Below are 17,968 nucleotides of genomic sequence, written 5' to 3'. Positions count from 1 at the left end.
TGTGTAAGACTGTTGAATCACAGACCTGTACCTCTGAAACAAATAATACATTATATGTTAAAAAAAAAAAAAAGATAGTAGGAAGGGAAAAATGAAGGGGGGGAATCAGAGGGGGGAGCAAACCATGAGAGACTATGGACTCTGAGAAACAAACTAAGGGTTCTAGAGGGGAGGGGGGTGAGGGGATGGGTTAGCCTGGTGATGGGTATTAAAGAGGGCACGTATTGAATGGAGCACTGGGTGTTATACGCAAACAATGAATCATGGAACACTACATCAAAAACTAATGATGTAATGTATGGTGATTAACATAACATAATAAAATAAAATTTAGAAACAACCCAAAAAACTCTTTGGGGGAAGCAGCTGGTATTAGACACCATACTCTCTGACACTGTAATTTTACTTCAAAGAATCTAATTTACAAAAACAATCTGGAATAAAAGAAAAGCAATGTGGACAAAGGAGTTCAGCAAAGGACAATAAAAAACAGGAAACACATTCAAGTAAGTAGTACTACAAGTCATTAAACTGATGCTTAAAATATTATGCTTACATAAAATTTATATTGCCACGGGGAAATGCTTATGTTCCTTAACCCATTAGGGAAAAGCAGCATATATGACTCTATATACACTCTATATACACAATCACGATGTGTTGATAATAAATCATACAGGTAAAGAGATTAAAATACTATGCATTATGAGGACTGCAGCTTTTGAAATTTGAAACTGCAAATGCAAAAAATACACAGCATAATGTTTGCACAGAAAAAAAATGTGAAGAAGTTAACCCTCAATGGCAGGATTTTATTATCTTCAGATTCTCTACAATGTAGTATATATAATATGAAATCCTTTCAATGTTTCCAAAGAAAACCAAGACAGTATGGAAGGGAGAGATGGGAGGGAAGGAAGGATGAAAGAAAGGGGAAATACACCAAAATGTTAATAGACACAGTCTTCAGATAACTGGCCTTGGGTGACTTTTTTTCTTCTTTACTGTTATTGGTGTTATCTACATACTGCAAAATGAACATGCGTTTCTTTGAAAAATTCTATCTGTTGGGAAATTTTAATTAATATGTCGCACTCAATAATGTCACAGCCACTGGACCCACAGACAGTCTGGGAAACCTAGGAAAGGAAAATTCGACGCCCTCCCACGTGAAAAGCTTTATTATTTTATTTATTTATTTGACAGAGAGAGACACAGCGAGAGAGGGAACACAAGCAGGGGGAGTGGGAGAGGGAGAAGCAGGCTTCCCGCCGAGCAGGGAGCCCGATGTGGGGCTCGATCCCAGGACCCTGGGATCATGACCTGAGCCGAAGGCAGACAGACGCTTACCGACTGAGCCCCCCAGGGGCCCCGAGAAGCTTTAGAAAGAGTAGACTTGGTTCATACCTGGCCCCGTACTTCCGGCAGCCCCTCCTCCACCGCCACTGCCAAACATGCCTCCGCCTCCGGCTCCGGCCCCACTCCCGCCGCCGAAACTATCTGAGAAATTAGGCATGAGCTTCTGCCGTTTCCTCTGCACTTCCTCTTTATCTGTATTTAAAGGAAGAGAAACCAGAGGAGAAAAGACTGATTCAATTCCACTACTAGCCACAGAAAGAATATTGATTCTGACGGTATTTTTAAACATCTTAAAGGGAAACAGAAGTCACCCAAGGAGGAAGAGATGCCAAATTTCAGGAAGCATTATATTTATTCCAATGGATCTGAAGCCTGAGAACCGGCCTCAGAGAGACCACAGAGTGGTACTCGCCCAAATCCCCTCTACAACAGTTTCTTAAGTCCCTCGTGTCATTCAAATTAGTGAATGACTAGATTTCCCGTCAAAGGTTAAGATACCAAAGACACAGAATAAGAAAACCATTATTGAGCATTTTCATTTGGTCATTCACAAACAACGATTACTAACCAACTACCATTTATAATGCCTCTACTATGAGCTAAGTGCTAGGGAGAAAGAGAAGTATGAATAGTCTTTGCTGTCAGGAAGTCTCCAATATATTTTCAAGGTTGCGGAGGGGGAGGGGGAGACCTGGAGAGCTAGAGCACCACAGTGCTATATTCCTTAAATGTATGGTGCGCACCAGTGTTCCAGGAGTTCAAGGAAGGACTTCGGGGAAGTCCCTGTGGGCCGGAAAACTCAGGAAAGGCTTCCAAGAATCAACTTTATATCAGGAGAGGGCAATGGGAGGATGATCTGGAGATGGGATATAGAGGGAAAGTAATGAAGGAAGGAATGTGCACTGTGCGCTTCTGAGGCTGTAGTGGTTCCATTTAGCTGAGGTCAAAGTTGAGCAGGAGAAAGTCTTGAGAAATGGGGCTGATCAGGACCACCCTGTAGAGCTTCTGGATCATGAACTGAAGGGGTTTACCAGCAGGAGAGCCACTACGTGTTTCTGAACTGGGGGATGATGTGCATAGGGTGGTATTTTAGGAAGCTTCCTCTGTCACTGGTGCTTGGGACAAAACGAAGAGACAAGTGAGAGGCAGAGACAGTCCAGACATAAGGAGATGGGGGCTGTTCCTTAGTGGGCACCATGATAATACAAGTGGGCGAACCCCAGAAATACCAGGAAAGAGGGATCAGTAGTCAGCGGTGACTGATGAGAATTGGGAGGCTGAAAGTCTAAGAGCACAACTTGACTAGAATACAGTGATGCCCACTGTGACTGTTGACTGTCCAGGTCTAGACCCTCATTCCTTTTGTAGTTGCTGTTTTTCTTTTGCTTTTCACTCCCTGTTGTTCTCACCAGCCCCATTGCCTTTGTGGTCCATTACGGTGTTCTTGTTTCTTCTTTCTGTTTCTGTTTCTTTCTCTTTTCTGGCCTTCCTACCATAAATTTTTTTCTCCCTTTTCTCTTTTGGGCTAAAAGGGTGATGGAAGGTTTTTGTTTAAGTTAAACAGCCAGTGTGGTATTCTTTTTTTCAGTCAGCAGCCTGATACTTAACTATTGTCCTGTTTCTGATTCTTCAAGGTCAGTTTTGGTCAGTGTTTATGTTCAGAAAGATCTCCACTTATTTCTAATTCTGTGGTTGTTCCAGTCATCTCAGGGCTCGAAAGAATGCTCCTACTGATTAACTCACAGTGACCTTAGTGCGGCTGGAAGACTGACGCATGGAATAAGATATAGCCAAATACCCTTACAAATAATCGTTTAGAAACTGATCATGTCCAGACTTGTTAGGAAGAAGAAAGCCAATGTGGGTCAACTTGAAGAGAATGTGCTTCCACTAGAAAGGTTGGCCTCAAAGTGGAAAAACTTTACAAAATGTCCTTAATAAAGGTTTTGGATAGATTTACAAAATTTTTCCTTCAGTTGTACTATAACCAACTAATAGTCATACTTATTACTCATCCTATATACAGTTGATCTCACATAAAATATTAGTTCACTAGAAATATGAAACACAAGAGGGAAGCAGACCACTTATTCATCTTCATGAATGTTATCTATTGACATGCTTTCTAGCAAAGAGATCATTTGGTATTTGCTATGTAATTCTTCTGACTTAGAAACAGAGATGTTCAATGGTTATATTTTACTGTAAGATGGGAATTTTTGAGTCAATTAAAAAATATTAACTATTCTATACCCATTTAAGATTTCAATGACAAGAAAGTGATATGGAAAATTTCATTATGACAGGTTTTTAAATAAAAGAACCTGCAGTCTAAATTTCCCCAGAAATGAACATGGAGATTTTCCCATTGTGTTCACTTATCTTTGTGGTCTGCCTTTGACAGTGGCATCATGCGTTGTACTATGAAACATCAACCTATTCTAGAAGGGACCTAACTGGTCACTCACTGCAAGCCCTCCTTCTACGAAGAGGAAATAGAAGCCAGGATGATTAAGGGACTTATCAGAGAGCAGGGCAGAGTGAGGATCAGATCCCAAGTCTAGGGAGCTTTCCATTTTTGGGGAAACATTCCAAAATATCTCTGCTTCCTTTTTTTTTTTTTTAAAGATTTTATTCATTTGCTTGAGACAGAGAGAGAGTGAGCAGGAGGGAGAGGGACAGAGAATCTGAAGCAGACTCCATGCTGAGTGCAGTGCCCCATGCAGGGCTTGATCCCATGACCTCAAGATCACGACCTGAGCCGAAACGAAGAGTCAGACGTTCAACCCACTGAGCCACCAAGGCACCCCTCTGTTTCTTTTAATAATCGATGATTATGGTAATAGTTTAGTTCACAAACGTAAACTTCTAGTCTCTACCCTTTTTTGATGTGTGTATGCCTTAAAAGGACCTCATTCTCATTTTTCAGGTTCTAGTGTTCTAGTAAAGATGTCTGCATTCCTTTCATAATTTAAAGATTATGATTCTGTTTCTTCTGAATCTCTATCTTTTCTGACTGAAAAATCACATGGTCTTTTTTTGCTTTCATACAGCAGTTCCTCAACTATCTTCTTCCCTTTTCAATCATCCCTTTCTTATTATTTTAATTGTCTTCCTTGAACCCAACCATCTCCATGAAGTTTTTATAAGGTACAATGTCAATAACCATACAGGGTACAGAGTTCTGGGATGGATGATTCTATACATTGAAAGGAATATATTTCTTTGTCTGATGTCCTCCTTGATGGCACCCAACAAATTACTAGCCTTTTGGATGAGGAGGCAACTTGGTTGGTCACTCAATAAGTCAGCTTTCATATTTACAGGAGCCAGGATATGGAAGCAGCCCAAGTGTCCATCGATTGATGAATGGATAAAGAAGATGTGGGATGTGTGTATGTATATATAATATGGATTATTATTCAGCCATAAAAAAGAATGAAATCTTGCCGTCTGCAATGACATGGATGGAGCTAGAGAGTATAATGCTAAGTGAAATAAGTCAGTCAGAGAAAGACATATATACGATTTCACTCATGTGGAATTTAAGAAAGAAAACAAAGAGAAAAAATAAGGGAGAAAGAGACAAATCAAGAAACAGACTCTTAATTACAGAGAACAAACATGGTTCCCAGAGGGGAGGTGGGGGAGGATGGGTGAAATAGGTGATGGGGATTAAGGAGTGCACTTGCTGTAATGAGCATGGGGTGATGTATGGAAGTGCTGAATCACTATATTGTACACCTGAAACTAACATAACACTGTATGTTAACTAACTGGAATTAAAATAAAAACTTAAAAAAAATAAGTCAGCTTTCAGATATATCTCAGCATTTATCAGATGACATATATTAAGGGGCGCCTGGCTGGCTCAGTCAGTAGAGCATGCAACTCTTGATCTCAGGGTTATGAATTCAAGCCCCACGAGGGTGTGGAGCCTACTTAAAAAAATAAAATATATGACATATACTGTTCTAGATGTTGGAAATGTACCAATGAACATGAAAGACCAAATCTATGACCGAAAGGATATTCTTCTTATTGGAGATGGAAGAAGACAATAGACATACAAATTAATAGATAAGACAATTTTATGTATTGATAAAAATAATGAACAATACAAAATTAGGCAATGACCTAAGGAGTGACTGCAGGGCCTGGGGCAGTGGAAGGTGTGTTCAATGACTTCTGAGAAATGTATACAACGATTCTCTGGGGTGTATAGTTTGGATTTGTTCTCATACACTTACTCTTACATTAAATGGCTTGCTACTTTTCGAACCAGTCATATGTCTGGTGTGATGATTGCTCCTTGCCATTATTTCATCTTGGGATTTTATAATCCAGAAGGTTTTATTGACTAAGATAATTTGTTACCTTCAATAAAATAGTTCTAATCTCACACGACTTAATAACAATGTATGTTGGCCATTCTTTCTGTGGGGCTCAACTTCTCTTATTTTTCCAGATGGTTCTTTTTATTTGTTTGTATTACATGGAACTTTTAGTCAATGACAGTCTGGAAGTACTTGAAGCATACAGGTGGGGATTTTGAACTTTAAGGAGACCCCATTCTCTAAGCCCAGCATCTGATAAATCCTATTATGAATGAATGTCTGAACATGCCCCCACTGTATCTTACTCTTTTGATGAACAGATACCACTGGAAAAGGTAGACAGGCGGCCTAGAAACCAAGCTCAGCTTTGAATGTTTCTAGGCTTATACATGTGTAGGTAATCTGGGTATCCTTTTTAAACATAATTCTCTGTGTTGAGAAGAACTGACATTATGTGAAGACATATTTTAGGAGAAGAAATCTATTTTTTCCCTCAGAAAGTACCCCCCAAATTAGCCATATTTTTCTTCTGTGTCTATTAAAGAAAGTGTTTAATCGAAAGCAGTGATTTTCATCTTTATGCAGACTGGTGCATTTGGAAGACCTCAGGCTGTCACTGGGTGGAGAAATAAGGGGAGGTGGGCTTCTAGGGAAGGCCGAGTGGGTTGGCTCCCCATTTCCACTTTAACCAGAGCCTGTTGGGTATAAGTACTGGGATTTTGCATGAAATTTTAGGTGGAGGGAGAAAAAAGGCTCTTCTGTTGACAATGTTTTCACACAACGGTAACGGAATGCACTATAAATTGGACCCATCGGTGGACAGGTCACAACCTCTGAAAAGAAACAAGAACGCATAGAATCATCTTCTAAATGTTCCTGCCACACTGTGAATTCTAGGAAAAGAAGCCCTCTTCAAGGATCCCGCATCACATGTGGCTATCACAGGATCCAACACCCATGTGCACCATCACTACAGCACCTTTGTGGCTTCTGACATCAGTCAGGACATGACCCGTGACGATCATTTCATTGACCTCCCCCGATGGTCTCACTTCCCTCTAACTCAGGGGTTTCTGATTTTGTTTGTGTCATGACCCCTTTTTCAGTCTTGTGAAGTCTATGGATCTCTTCTTAGAATCATAGTTATCAAGATGTAAAATACAAAATAGGATTATAAAAAAAGCTAATTATGTTAAAGTCCATTTCTATCCTCGGACCCTCTGGGGGTCAGTGGACTCTAGGTTAAGAAATATCTTTGGACAATTATCTCATTTAGGGGCCTATCATACTCATTCTGAGAGGATTCTCAATGCTGAATTTCCCACCCTGCCCTCTGGAGTTCCAGTCCTGCCCCTTTTGATCAGCTTATTAGGAATTTGCCAGAGGAACCTAAAAATGCAACATGTTTTAAACTGAGCTCCCTCTTTGCTCACTCAAACCTAATTTTGCTCCCTTGATTCTTTTATCAACTCAACCATGTAACAACCTTCCTCAGCTGGGACTCCTAGAAACATCTAGACTCCTGAATTCTTCCTTTACCTCCTACCTCAACCAGCATCTGGGTCTTCTTGACAACACCTTCTTCTTTCATTCTCTGCACTAATACCTTTATGAACCTCACCTTTTCTCACTCGGATTCTTCATTACTCTTTGGACTCCTTGTCTGCTACTCAGATAGTCTCCTCAGTGTCCATATAAGGAAGTTGGAGCCATCATTCCAAATCGAAACAGGCCTGGTCATTCCCCTCTCCAGAATCCATCAGAATTCTTCAGCTGCCCATCACAGCACTTCTGAGCCTGGCCCTGGCCTTCCTTACCTGCCCTGGTCTTCAGTGGTCCATCTTGGTGCTCACAAGGCTCACTTCTTTCTGAACAAACACTAACTGTTCAGTTCCTCAAGTTTCTTAAGCCTAGGAAGCCCTTACCTTCCCTGTTTCTCACCCAACTACTGAAATACACCCCCAGGCTGAAGAACCTTGAAGAAGCCTGCTTCTTGGTAGCTTCTTTCGAATCAAGGGTCCTCGGCACTCTCATAAGTGTTTTTGGATGCTTCCCTTTGGGAGTTTATCAAAATCCTAACTCGCATTATAACAATGTAAGGAGACTATTCTCTCCCCTTCTTGGGGTGTCTTTTGTGGGGAAAAGAATGATACTTTATTCATTTTTATGGTTCCGCACTGCATGGTGGCTGAGTCTCCCATTCTATTGCCTGAGGCCAGTTGATGGAGTGGCTGATTCCCTGAACAGCCATCTTAACTGGCAGAACCCAAAGATCCTCAACAAATGGCAGATTCTCAGATTCAAAGACCAATTCTCAAATGTCTAAATCTCATATAAACTTGGTAAAAGTTAACCCCATTTTGAAAGGCTGGACTTAATTCCATGATCCCCAAAATAATATATTACTTCTCTCTTCTCTAAAAATAAATACCATGGGACCGGGGGCTAATTCCTAGGAAACCATTCAAAGAAGTGGCCAATTGATCTTTTCTAATCAGCTTTGTTCTTTTATGGGAAACAGCACAAGATTGTAAGCAACCGAGTTACCTTTGATTTCAGGGTAGTAGAGAAAAGGTTTGGGTTCGCTAGTTTCCAAATCAGATTTCCTTCGAAGTTGGACAAACACGGAAGCTGGTTTTGTGATGTTGACATCTTTATACTTTGGAGTTTTGAAGACAATGGCGAACTGCAGGATACAAAGATCCAAATGTTGGGGTAGGCCTATATTTTTTTCCCAGCAATGCTACTCATTAAACATATTCTTTATGCCCAATGTTTAGACAGAGTATACTAAAAAATACAGCATCCTAGAGAAAGTTACAAACTCAGAATTCTATGCCCATACGTTGTGATTAAATTGCCACTGTGCAATTGAAATATAAGACTATGCTAATGTTTTGCACATCTTTATTTTCATTTGTCTAATATTTCAAATGTCTTCCAGTTGTAAATAACCATGTGAGTAAAATACATTGCATACTCCTCTTTCTCTTCTAAATCAGCCTTAAATGCTCCAAAATTATTTACAGCAACATCAGAAACCCTGGTTGTGGAAAGAGAGAGTGAAGAACGTGGTACTACAATCAGCCTGCAGGTCAGCCGACGAGGAGAGGAAGCTAAATCCTACAAGGGAAACATGTATTTTCAAGTGAGGATGGCCAACGCTCTGACATCGAGGACATTCTGTAACACCTCTAAGCTAGCCTCCTCATTAATTTCTGGTAGTGTCACAACAGTTTGGCATTTTTACAGTTTCTTGTTTGATTTTTTGACTATGTAATGTATTCCCAGGGATCAAGACTTTGTAAAATATAGAAAGGTACACAGTGGCATAGGCTGTGTCTGCAGACACCTGCAGACGCCTCTCCTGGCACTCCGATCCAGGCAGTTCCTACTCTGAGGCGGCCCCCAGAGGCAAACACGGTGATGTTATTCATTCTTTTTGTATTCTTCCAGAGACTCCTTATGCGTATGCAAACACGAACAATCTTTTTTATATGCACTTGTTTTATATCTTTAAAAAGTTTTTAATGTTGTACTCTTGAGATTTTTCCATATTAGTTCATCGATTACTCATTCTCTTTAATAACTGCATAATATTCCCTCACACAAATACACCATAATTCATTTAACTGGCCACTTATTGATGGACATTTGGATTGTTTCCAATTTTGGGGGGTGAAAATAGTATTTCTCAATCACTCAGAGTGATTAAAATGCGAAACAGCATTTTCATCTCTTAGTCATATCCTCAGTTGTCACTGGGAACTCCTGATTTATCATGATGATATCAGCCTCAAGTAGAAGACTCTTCCTTTCAACACTTTTCATTAGAATATCTCTTTAACAGGTCTCGCCATAATTACTCTGGTAGAACACTGTAGTGGACGACTGCATCCCCTCAAAATTCACATGTTGAAGTCCTAACCCCTAGTGTGGCTATATTTGGAGAAAGGGCTTTTATGGAAGTAATGAAAGTAATTAAGGTTAAATGAGGTCATGAGGGTAGGGTTGTGACTGGATAGAATTAGTGTTCTTATAGGAAGGGAAGAGACACCAGAGAGCTTCCTCTCTTCTCTCTGCCATGTGAGGACACAGCCAAAACATGTCTGCAGGCCAGGAGGAGAGAGCTCTCACCAGGAACCAACCCTGTCAGGCCTTGATCTGGGACTTCTAGCCTCCAGAACTGTGATGAAATAAATTTCTGTTGCTTAATACACCCAGTCGATGGTATTTTGTTATGGTAGTCTGAAGAGACTAATACCAATACTTAAAATATTTCCACTAAAGGACCCAAGGGCCATTGCTTTAATGGGTACGTGACCAGACACCCAAATGAAATGTCTCGACAAGGTCTCAGAGCCAGTGGTCTAAGGCCTTGCTCATAATTCTATGGTTGATAACTTTTCTGAGAGACCTGCAAGAGTCTTAAAAAAATAGTACTCTTTTATGAAAGTTAAATAAGTATTTATGATTTTTCCTTTTTCATACTGGAGATTAAGTACTGAATTTCAACAGGACAGAAAATGTAAAATCATCATCACCACCATCATCATCCACTTACTTGTCTATGAACATCTGTGGGGGAAAAATCTCCAAATCCTTCCCAGATCCCACCATTTTCCTCCTCTTCATAAAATCGAATCTGGATGTCATCTGCAAACAGTCACATTCAGGTGTATAATTTCACATAGAGTAATAATATTGATAAGCATGCTGAAAAAATGCAGCTGGTTCGAGATTCTACCTACTATGTACTTAAACTTTTTAAAAAGTAATTAATATGAAATAGACTTTTGAATCATTTAAAATTTTCACAAATTACTGAATTTTTTTTTTTATTAGTTAACACAGTAATGGACCCTGAGTTTCATTTACATTGAGAGAATACTAGATTTACCTATTCAATCTGATTTTTCTCTTAATCAGTCTTTGACCTTCCCACTTCTCCATCACTAACCCAATTCATTCCTGAGAAGCATGAAGGATATTGAGGAATATCAGAATCCCAAAAGGTGGTTCAAACTCATACAGATCTACATAATAATATTTAACTTATATAAAGTATACTACATGGCAGGCACGACTTTAAGTGATTTATAGGTATACATGAACTGATTTCATCCTCACAATAACTGTGATGCAGGTATACTATTAATATCCTCATTTTGCAGAAGAGAAACTGGAGTCCAGAGAGGTTAAGTGACTTATCCAAGGCTGAATAGCTATTAAATGGAGAAGCCAGAATTTGAACACAGACTCCAGGCTCATAAACATTCTACTATGCTGCTTCCCTGTAATACCTTTTTAGTCCATTCTGAGAAGCTGTTAAAAATATTATAGTAGTCAAGTCCCTTTGGATGAAATAAGAATGCCTAGATTTCACACGTGTCATGGATTCTACCTCTGCAGAAATACGACGATTTAACTCAGACTGGCATCTCCCTGGCTTCACTTCCCATTTTATAGGAAGGACTCTACTACTGACTTATGAAAACTAAGTTCATATTTCTATTTAAATAGAATTTTAGAAATACTAGGGTTGGATAAATCATCTCATTATCTCCTGGTCAATTCCTTTGCTTTCGGGTAGGACTAAACTGGACTTAGTTTTTCAGACTCTTTAAGCCAGGTACAAGACTTCTCTTAATAAGCCATTCCAATGTAATGATAATGATTAAGAATTGCATTTATAAATAAAGGTACTCAGATTGTGTTTACTCATTGAATGCACACATATTACCTGAGTAGAATGGACTAAAAGAAGGCTGATACCAGGATATGCAGAGAAAGTGTAAACTTTTTTTGGATAAAGATAGATATACTTTTACCTTAAAATTGGATTGTATTTTTTTCTGACTTTTAAATCTCAGGCCATTTGCCTCAAATGAGAGTTTTCTTTTTTTAAAGCCATCATTCTTTCGTTTAAGAGCTATATTTAGTTATGCACTCTTTACTTTGAAAATGCTCATCGCTTTGTAGTGAATAGATCTTTATTATACTATACTCTCTATCACTGTATTTTAAAAATGAGTTGTTTGAGAAAATAGCACAATCTCCTTCAGCTTTTGCTAATTTATAAATCTCGTACCATTACTAATGAAAGGTAAATGCCAAGAAACTTTCCTAAAAGTGAAAATTATTAGAAATATGCTCTGAGAATTTCCCTATAGTCCTTATTCTCTTTTTCATAATTGACATCAGTGTCACATGAAAGTTTTGGAGAAGCTCTCTCAGTATTGCAATGAAGCCTTATAAGAGAAACTAAATTAACAATTTTACACTATATAAAATATTATTTACTCTGTGTGCGTGGGCATACGTGTGTGCGTGCGTGTGTGTGTGCGTGCTCGGGTGTGTGAAGCATGGGCTATTACTCATTTATTTTAGTTTAACTAAGTTCAGATACCAAAGTTTAAAGTACAGAAACACTGAAATGTCACTGATTACAATGATCACTATTTTTTTAAATTTCTCTTAACTTCTATTGAAAGTTTTAAAATGAATTAGCTGGGTTTAAAAAAAAACAGACATATTTGGAAGAGGTGAATGTGTAAATTTTCTAAAGGAGTTCTATGGCAGAAGAGGCATATTACTGGATTTACTGCTAAAAAGTGACTCACAGACACACTCAGAATTACATTTCACATTTTGAGATCAGAGCACGTATTTACCTTTCTGAACCTTGTCACAGAGAAGATAAATCTCTTCCCCTCCAGTTACGCATCCAGCTGTCCTGTCCATTCTTACAATTTTCAAGTTGGACGCATTGGGGGCTTCTGTCCACAGGAGAAAAACAACAAACATCATGCTTTATCCTCAGCTTCATAAGCCAATCTCTTATGGGGAACCCTGCCCCTAGCACACCTTAACCAAAGAAAGTTAAAATAGTTTATCGTGGTGAGCACTAAGCAAGGTATAAAACTATCGAATTGATATGTTGTATGTGTGAAAGTAATATAATACTGTATGTTAATTATACTTTAATTAAAAAAAATAAATAGATGCTTTCACTTATATTGCTTTAACAAGGATACAAATAAAAAAGCTTTCGGAAGTCCTCAGAAGTCCTCACTCTTGAGCATGGATCATTCATTACTACCATTACATGAGGCAGAAAGGAACAATATTTGTTTCTCCCACTAACATAGTAAGAAAGATTCATACAGAAAGAGAAAGAGCTTTTCTGATGTTTCAGGAAGTACCAAGCCAATGGATTTGTGGAATTCCATGTAGGTCAAGACCTTCAATTATTTCCATGATATTGATATACTGTTTACAAGAGTCTTAAAAATTTAGAAAAAGCACAATTTTCTTAAACTGCTTATAAATTCTTATTTTACAGAAAAGAAAAATGGAGAGGTTATAGTTCTTTTCCCCAGACTAAATTAGAATTCTGTGTGGTTAGGGGCAAAAGTTTCTTGTGGTAATAGTATAAAGCTTCCTTTTTTTTTTTTTCCCCCTCCCACAGCTGCATTTTAAGGTGATCTTTAGTATACAAGTCTACATCACTTTACAACTCTTTCACTTCCCTTCCAACTTGTTTAAATTAGAGAAATCAGTCAGTTGTATACTTGGGGCATGGAGTTTTCTACTTAGACCAAATCTATAAAGTTTCAGTGAGCCTAAGTACCACACTTGCACCCTTTGATTTGTTTAATAAATCGCATGCATACCAGACAAGAAATATGCAGAGTAAAGGCTCAAGACCATTGTAAAACTCTTTTAAAAAGTTCTAGGAACTACAGACTGAAATAGAATTTTGAAGTCACATACTGTCTAGACTACTCATTCAGTTAACTTGAAGTCCTTATCTTGATAAAAGCTAGAACATGCAAGAATGAAGACGGATAAGAATAACAGCTGTTTTTTTATTAACACCTCTTTAGAGCCTCAACAGAAAATATTGAGATATTTTTCTAGGAGCACCGACAATATATCCTCATGGCATTAGTGATTCATAAGTAATAAGAGATCTGCCACCCTCAAATGGCACATAAAAGTCTAGCATGCACATCGGAGGAAGGAGAACCATATTTGTTGCGCACCTCGTAACATTCACTTGTAATCTAGACATCAACGTTTCAAGCTGGATTTTAGTATTCCCATTTTGTAGATGATAAATGTGAGGCTCCAAGTGATTAAGTTACTGGCCCTGGGACTCTGAGCTAGTCAGTAACTGCCAGGGCTGGCTTAGAAGTCTGTACTTGACACTACACCAAGCTGCCTCGTGGTAGAAGTCAAGGACTCACTGCTGTCATAGATGGCGTCTGACACCACGGGTTCCAGGCGCCTCGTGAAGCTGCCAGTGCTATCTGGAAGAAAAGCTGTAAACATGAGCCGCACCACGCTGAGGTCCATCTCCTTTGTCTGCTGAAGAGCTGCCTGGCGGATGATCTCCTTTTCCCGATCTAGGACCATAGAGCACAGCGCATTCATGCCCAGGGAAAGAGTGAAGCCAGAACACTTTAGATAAGATGTTTTTATAAAGCCCAAAGAAAGAACATGAATTGAAAACAGAAATCTATTGTTTTTCTTTTGAAATTGTTTGTATTGCTAATACAATTTTAAAAACTGTCTCATTTATGTCATCCAAATTAAAGGCATCAGAAGAAGACCTGCATTTTCTCTGGATGATAGTGAAAACTGTCCTCCGGGTATCAAACTGCCTCTCTCCTTTCTTTTCTTCCCCTGACCTCTCCTGTTTCTCCCTACAGTTACAGTTAAAGGCACAAAAGATGTGAGGCCATGGAATGCAGTAAGGTGATTATGCATCTGTTGTACTGTGAAATGTGAAAATTAAGTCTTCCAAAGGCTCCCGGAGCTCAGGGACCGTGTTCACTTCACAGCGCCTAGCACAATGCCTGGCACATGGGAGGTATTCAGAGTGCTTCTGGAGAAACTGAATGACTCGACTGCACTTGACTCCTTCCTTGTCTCTTGATGGACGCTGGGTCGCCTGAGTATTAGATCATGACAGGATGACCAGACTAATGGACAACGTGTGAAAGTGGCAATGGCACATGTGGTAGGACAGGGACTGGGGTTGAAAGAAAAAAAATATAAGTAAAATCAGGGAAACAAAAAATCATAGCATTTTTACGAGAAAGAATAGTTTATGATGTGTCTGAAGAGCCTGAAGAGATTCCTTCTAATAAGGTGAGCCAGGGGAGGTAAAACAGAGGGAACTAAAACAGAGGAACTAAGTGTTGGCTTATGCATTGGTTATGACAGGCTGTAAAGGGCAGGGTGCGGTGTTTTAGGTCGAGGAAGACACATACGAAGGTATGAATCTGCATATCTGTATGAATCTGTTCAGGGGGCAGTGATGGGGAGAGGGACGTATGTGGTGGGACTGGAGATAAAGCTGGAAAGGTGGCTGGGGCCAGATTGACGGCTTTGTATACCAGGCCACGGAGGTACAGATTTTATCTAGAAAACAGCAGGATGCCATCAAAGGTTTCTGAGCAGGGAATGTGTGTTGGCAGCTTGGGGTACAGTCTGGGAAAAGGAGAAACCTGGGTCAGACAGATGAGCACCTAGTCTACACACAAGCAAAGGAGAGCCTGATCTCAAAGGATCAAGGCTGGGAGCATGACGCTCACCTGTGAGCTGCCGGTCTCCTCCGCCTTCTGCTTGCAAATAGGCAAGATCAGGATGCACCAAAAGTCCGGGATTGTAGCCCTTTGTACATGCCTCTGTCATTCGTGCTTCCAGTGTTTCAAATACTTTTTTCTTTGTCACATGAAGTATACCCAAGTTTGCAAAGCTGGAGAAAAAAACAATAGCAGCAACAACCACCCCCAAAAGTTAGGCCGTCAATGACGAGAGTCTGGTTTTACTTTAGCAAAGTGGCTTTTAAGAAAATACACAAGCCCTCAATCGCTGGAGTCCACACTATAATCAAACACATTACTATGTCTGCAGTGAAACATATAAAGCAGACTCACCAAATGGAATAATAAAGACTATAAACCACTACACATCAGGTCAGATCGGGTTTTGCCACCAAATGAGCCTGTGGCAAACTTAGCAAAATCTTTTGGTTGTCAGGGTTTATTCAACTTTCAAATGATGATTCAGGGAGTGGGGTGTACACACACACACATACATATGTCTTAGCAAGGAAGTTTTACCTAGACTCATTGTGAAGTAGGTTCTAGGAGAATTGTTTACAATTTTTTAAAATAATAAATAATATAATAAAATACTAACTTACCTAATTCTTTTAAAGAATAAGAGGAATATTATATTTGGAAGGATTTTTTTTTTCTTTTGGATCATCCTTGGGTTTCTGGAGGGGCTTTAAAGTCTACAGTGGAGTCCCATCTCCTTGTGGGTTATCTCTAAGGCTGGAATTACTTATTACCACTAGAATGCCGTCTAACGCTACATGTTTTCAGGATGGAGAACCTTTTATCTCGTGAAGTCTACATACATTTTGGGCAAAATATGCTAATAACCTAAAGAAAACAAGTTAAGGGATTTTAAAGAAAAGGTATAAATTACTCCAGCCATTCATTTTTTAAAGTACATGGAACAGTGCTCATTTCGGCAGCACATATATTAAAATTGGAACGATACAAAGAAGATTAGCATGGCCCCTGTGCAAGGATAACACGCAAATTCGTGAAGCTTCCATATTTTTAAACCATAAGAGACTCTTAATCTCAGGAAACAAACTGAGGGCTGCTGGAGTGGAGGGGGTTGGGAGGGATGGGGTGACTGGGTGATGGACATTGGGGAGGGTATGTGCTATGGTGAGCGCTGTGAATTGTGTAAGACTGATGAATCACAGACCTGTACCCCTGAAACAAATAATACATTATATGTTAATTAAATTAAAAAAATAAAGTACATGAAACAAAAAAGTATACTCAATAAACATAATACAACAAACAAAAAAGTACTTTACCAAGGAGACCCATTCATTCAACAAATATTTGTTCAGCTCCTTATTAGTGCCAGGCAGTGTCCCAGGTGCTTTCGTCAGCACCCAGGAATCCCTCCCCTCATAGAATTTATATGCTAGTGTAACCAAAGAGAAGAAACAAAGAAGAGATGTTACAGTATAATTTAGAAGGTAATAAGTGTTACCAAGAAAAATAAGGTAGGAATGGAGAAAAGGAAAGGTAGTAGTAGAAGACATGATGTTTTAAAATAGGGAGAGGCCAGAAAAAGCCTCAATGAAAAGATGACACTGAGCAAAGACTCAAAGAAAGTGAGGGAAAAGATGTGGATATATGGAAGAACAGTATTCAAAGCAGAAGGAATAGCAAGTGCCAAGACCCTGAGGTATGACCATAACTCGTGTTTTCAAAAGACAACAATGGCAAGAAGGCCAAAGTTACTGGAGGAAAATCAACAAGAGGTGAGTTGTAAGTGAAAAGTTCAGAGATAAGTGGGCACACAGATCTTTCAAAGCCTTGTAAGCTTTTGCAAAGACTTTTCTTTTGCTCTGGCTTTTACCCAGAAAGAAAGAAAAAAGATTAGTAATGGAAGACAAATATTATGAAAACTGGACTAGATGATACAAAGAATAAGATAGTGTGGGAAGACCAGATGAACCAGAAGAAGAAAATACAGGAGGTGAAGGCAGAATGAGATGAGTGCTCATACAGAGGCCCAGAGACACAATGAGAAACATGTCCAGGTAGTGACAGAAAAAAGTAGGACAGGAAGTAGCATGACGTATAAATCTGTCAAATCACTATGTTGTGCACCTGAAACTAATGTAACATTGTGTGTCAATTATACTAAAAAAAAAAAAGTAGAATAGCTGAGACACACAGAGAAGAAAATAGACCAACAGGATACAAGCTCCTGATGGCAAAGATCTCCAGTGCTTAGAACAGTGCTTGACATATGGGTGTCTAATAAATGTCTGTTGAATAAATGAATACATGAATTCATACAGCACGGAAAAATACGCAACATGACATAGTGATATGCATGGAAGCACAGGCAGTTTTTCAGAAACAACACCTTCATCTTTTGGCCTTTTAGGCTGTACTCCTATGTAGATCATCCGCAACTACCTATGTACAGGTAGTGACAGTGACAAACACCTATGTAACATTTTACACTTTACCATATAGAAAGTGATTTTCACGTATATTATTTAACTAATCCCTATGAAAAGGGCATCATCCTTATGTGAATAATTTATTTACTCTGGTAATAAATGAAACAATACAGAAGCCAATCTTCCGTTTCAGATAATGATGGGAATAACAGGGACCGTATTGAACCTTCAGCCTTAAGTAACATAA

General features: G+C 39.1%; 1 protein-coding gene and 1 non-coding gene across 4 annotated transcripts in view; one reads left to right on the top strand and one right to left on the bottom strand.

Annotated features, from left to right (window-relative positions):
• NFKB1 (nuclear factor kappa B subunit 1) overlaps positions 1 to 17,968 on the bottom strand; it is a 113,475-nt gene that overhangs the window by 22,452 nt on the left and 73,055 nt on the right. For all 3 annotated transcript variants that reach the window (XM_032400904.1, XM_032400905.1, XM_032400906.1), the window contains 6 exons: positions 15,302 to 15,465; positions 13,949 to 14,107; positions 12,371 to 12,475; positions 10,261 to 10,352; positions 8,244 to 8,382; positions 1,408 to 1,551 (listed from right to left, as the gene is read on the bottom strand). In XM_032400904.1, the coding sequence (XP_032256795.1) occupies positions 1,408 to 1,551; positions 8,244 to 8,382; positions 10,261 to 10,352; positions 12,371 to 12,475; positions 13,949 to 14,107; positions 15,302 to 15,465 (803 nt within the window). The remainder of the gene's footprint in view (positions 1 to 1,407; positions 1,552 to 8,243; positions 8,383 to 10,260; positions 10,353 to 12,370; positions 12,476 to 13,948; positions 14,108 to 15,301; positions 15,466 to 17,968) is intronic.
• LOC116630306 lies at positions 16,239 to 16,345 on the top strand. The gene has a single exon (XR_004298909.1). It is a non-coding gene; the product is annotated as a U6 spliceosomal RNA (small nuclear RNA).

Source organism: Phoca vitulina, unplaced genomic scaffold (genome assembly GCF_004348235.1).
Source record: "Phoca vitulina isolate PV1807 unplaced genomic scaffold, GSC_HSeal_1.0 scaffold3, whole genome shotgun sequence".
NCBI lineage: Eukaryota > Metazoa > Chordata > Mammalia > Carnivora > Phocidae > Phoca > Phoca vitulina.
This window is presented reverse-complemented; position numbering and strand designations above follow the sequence as displayed.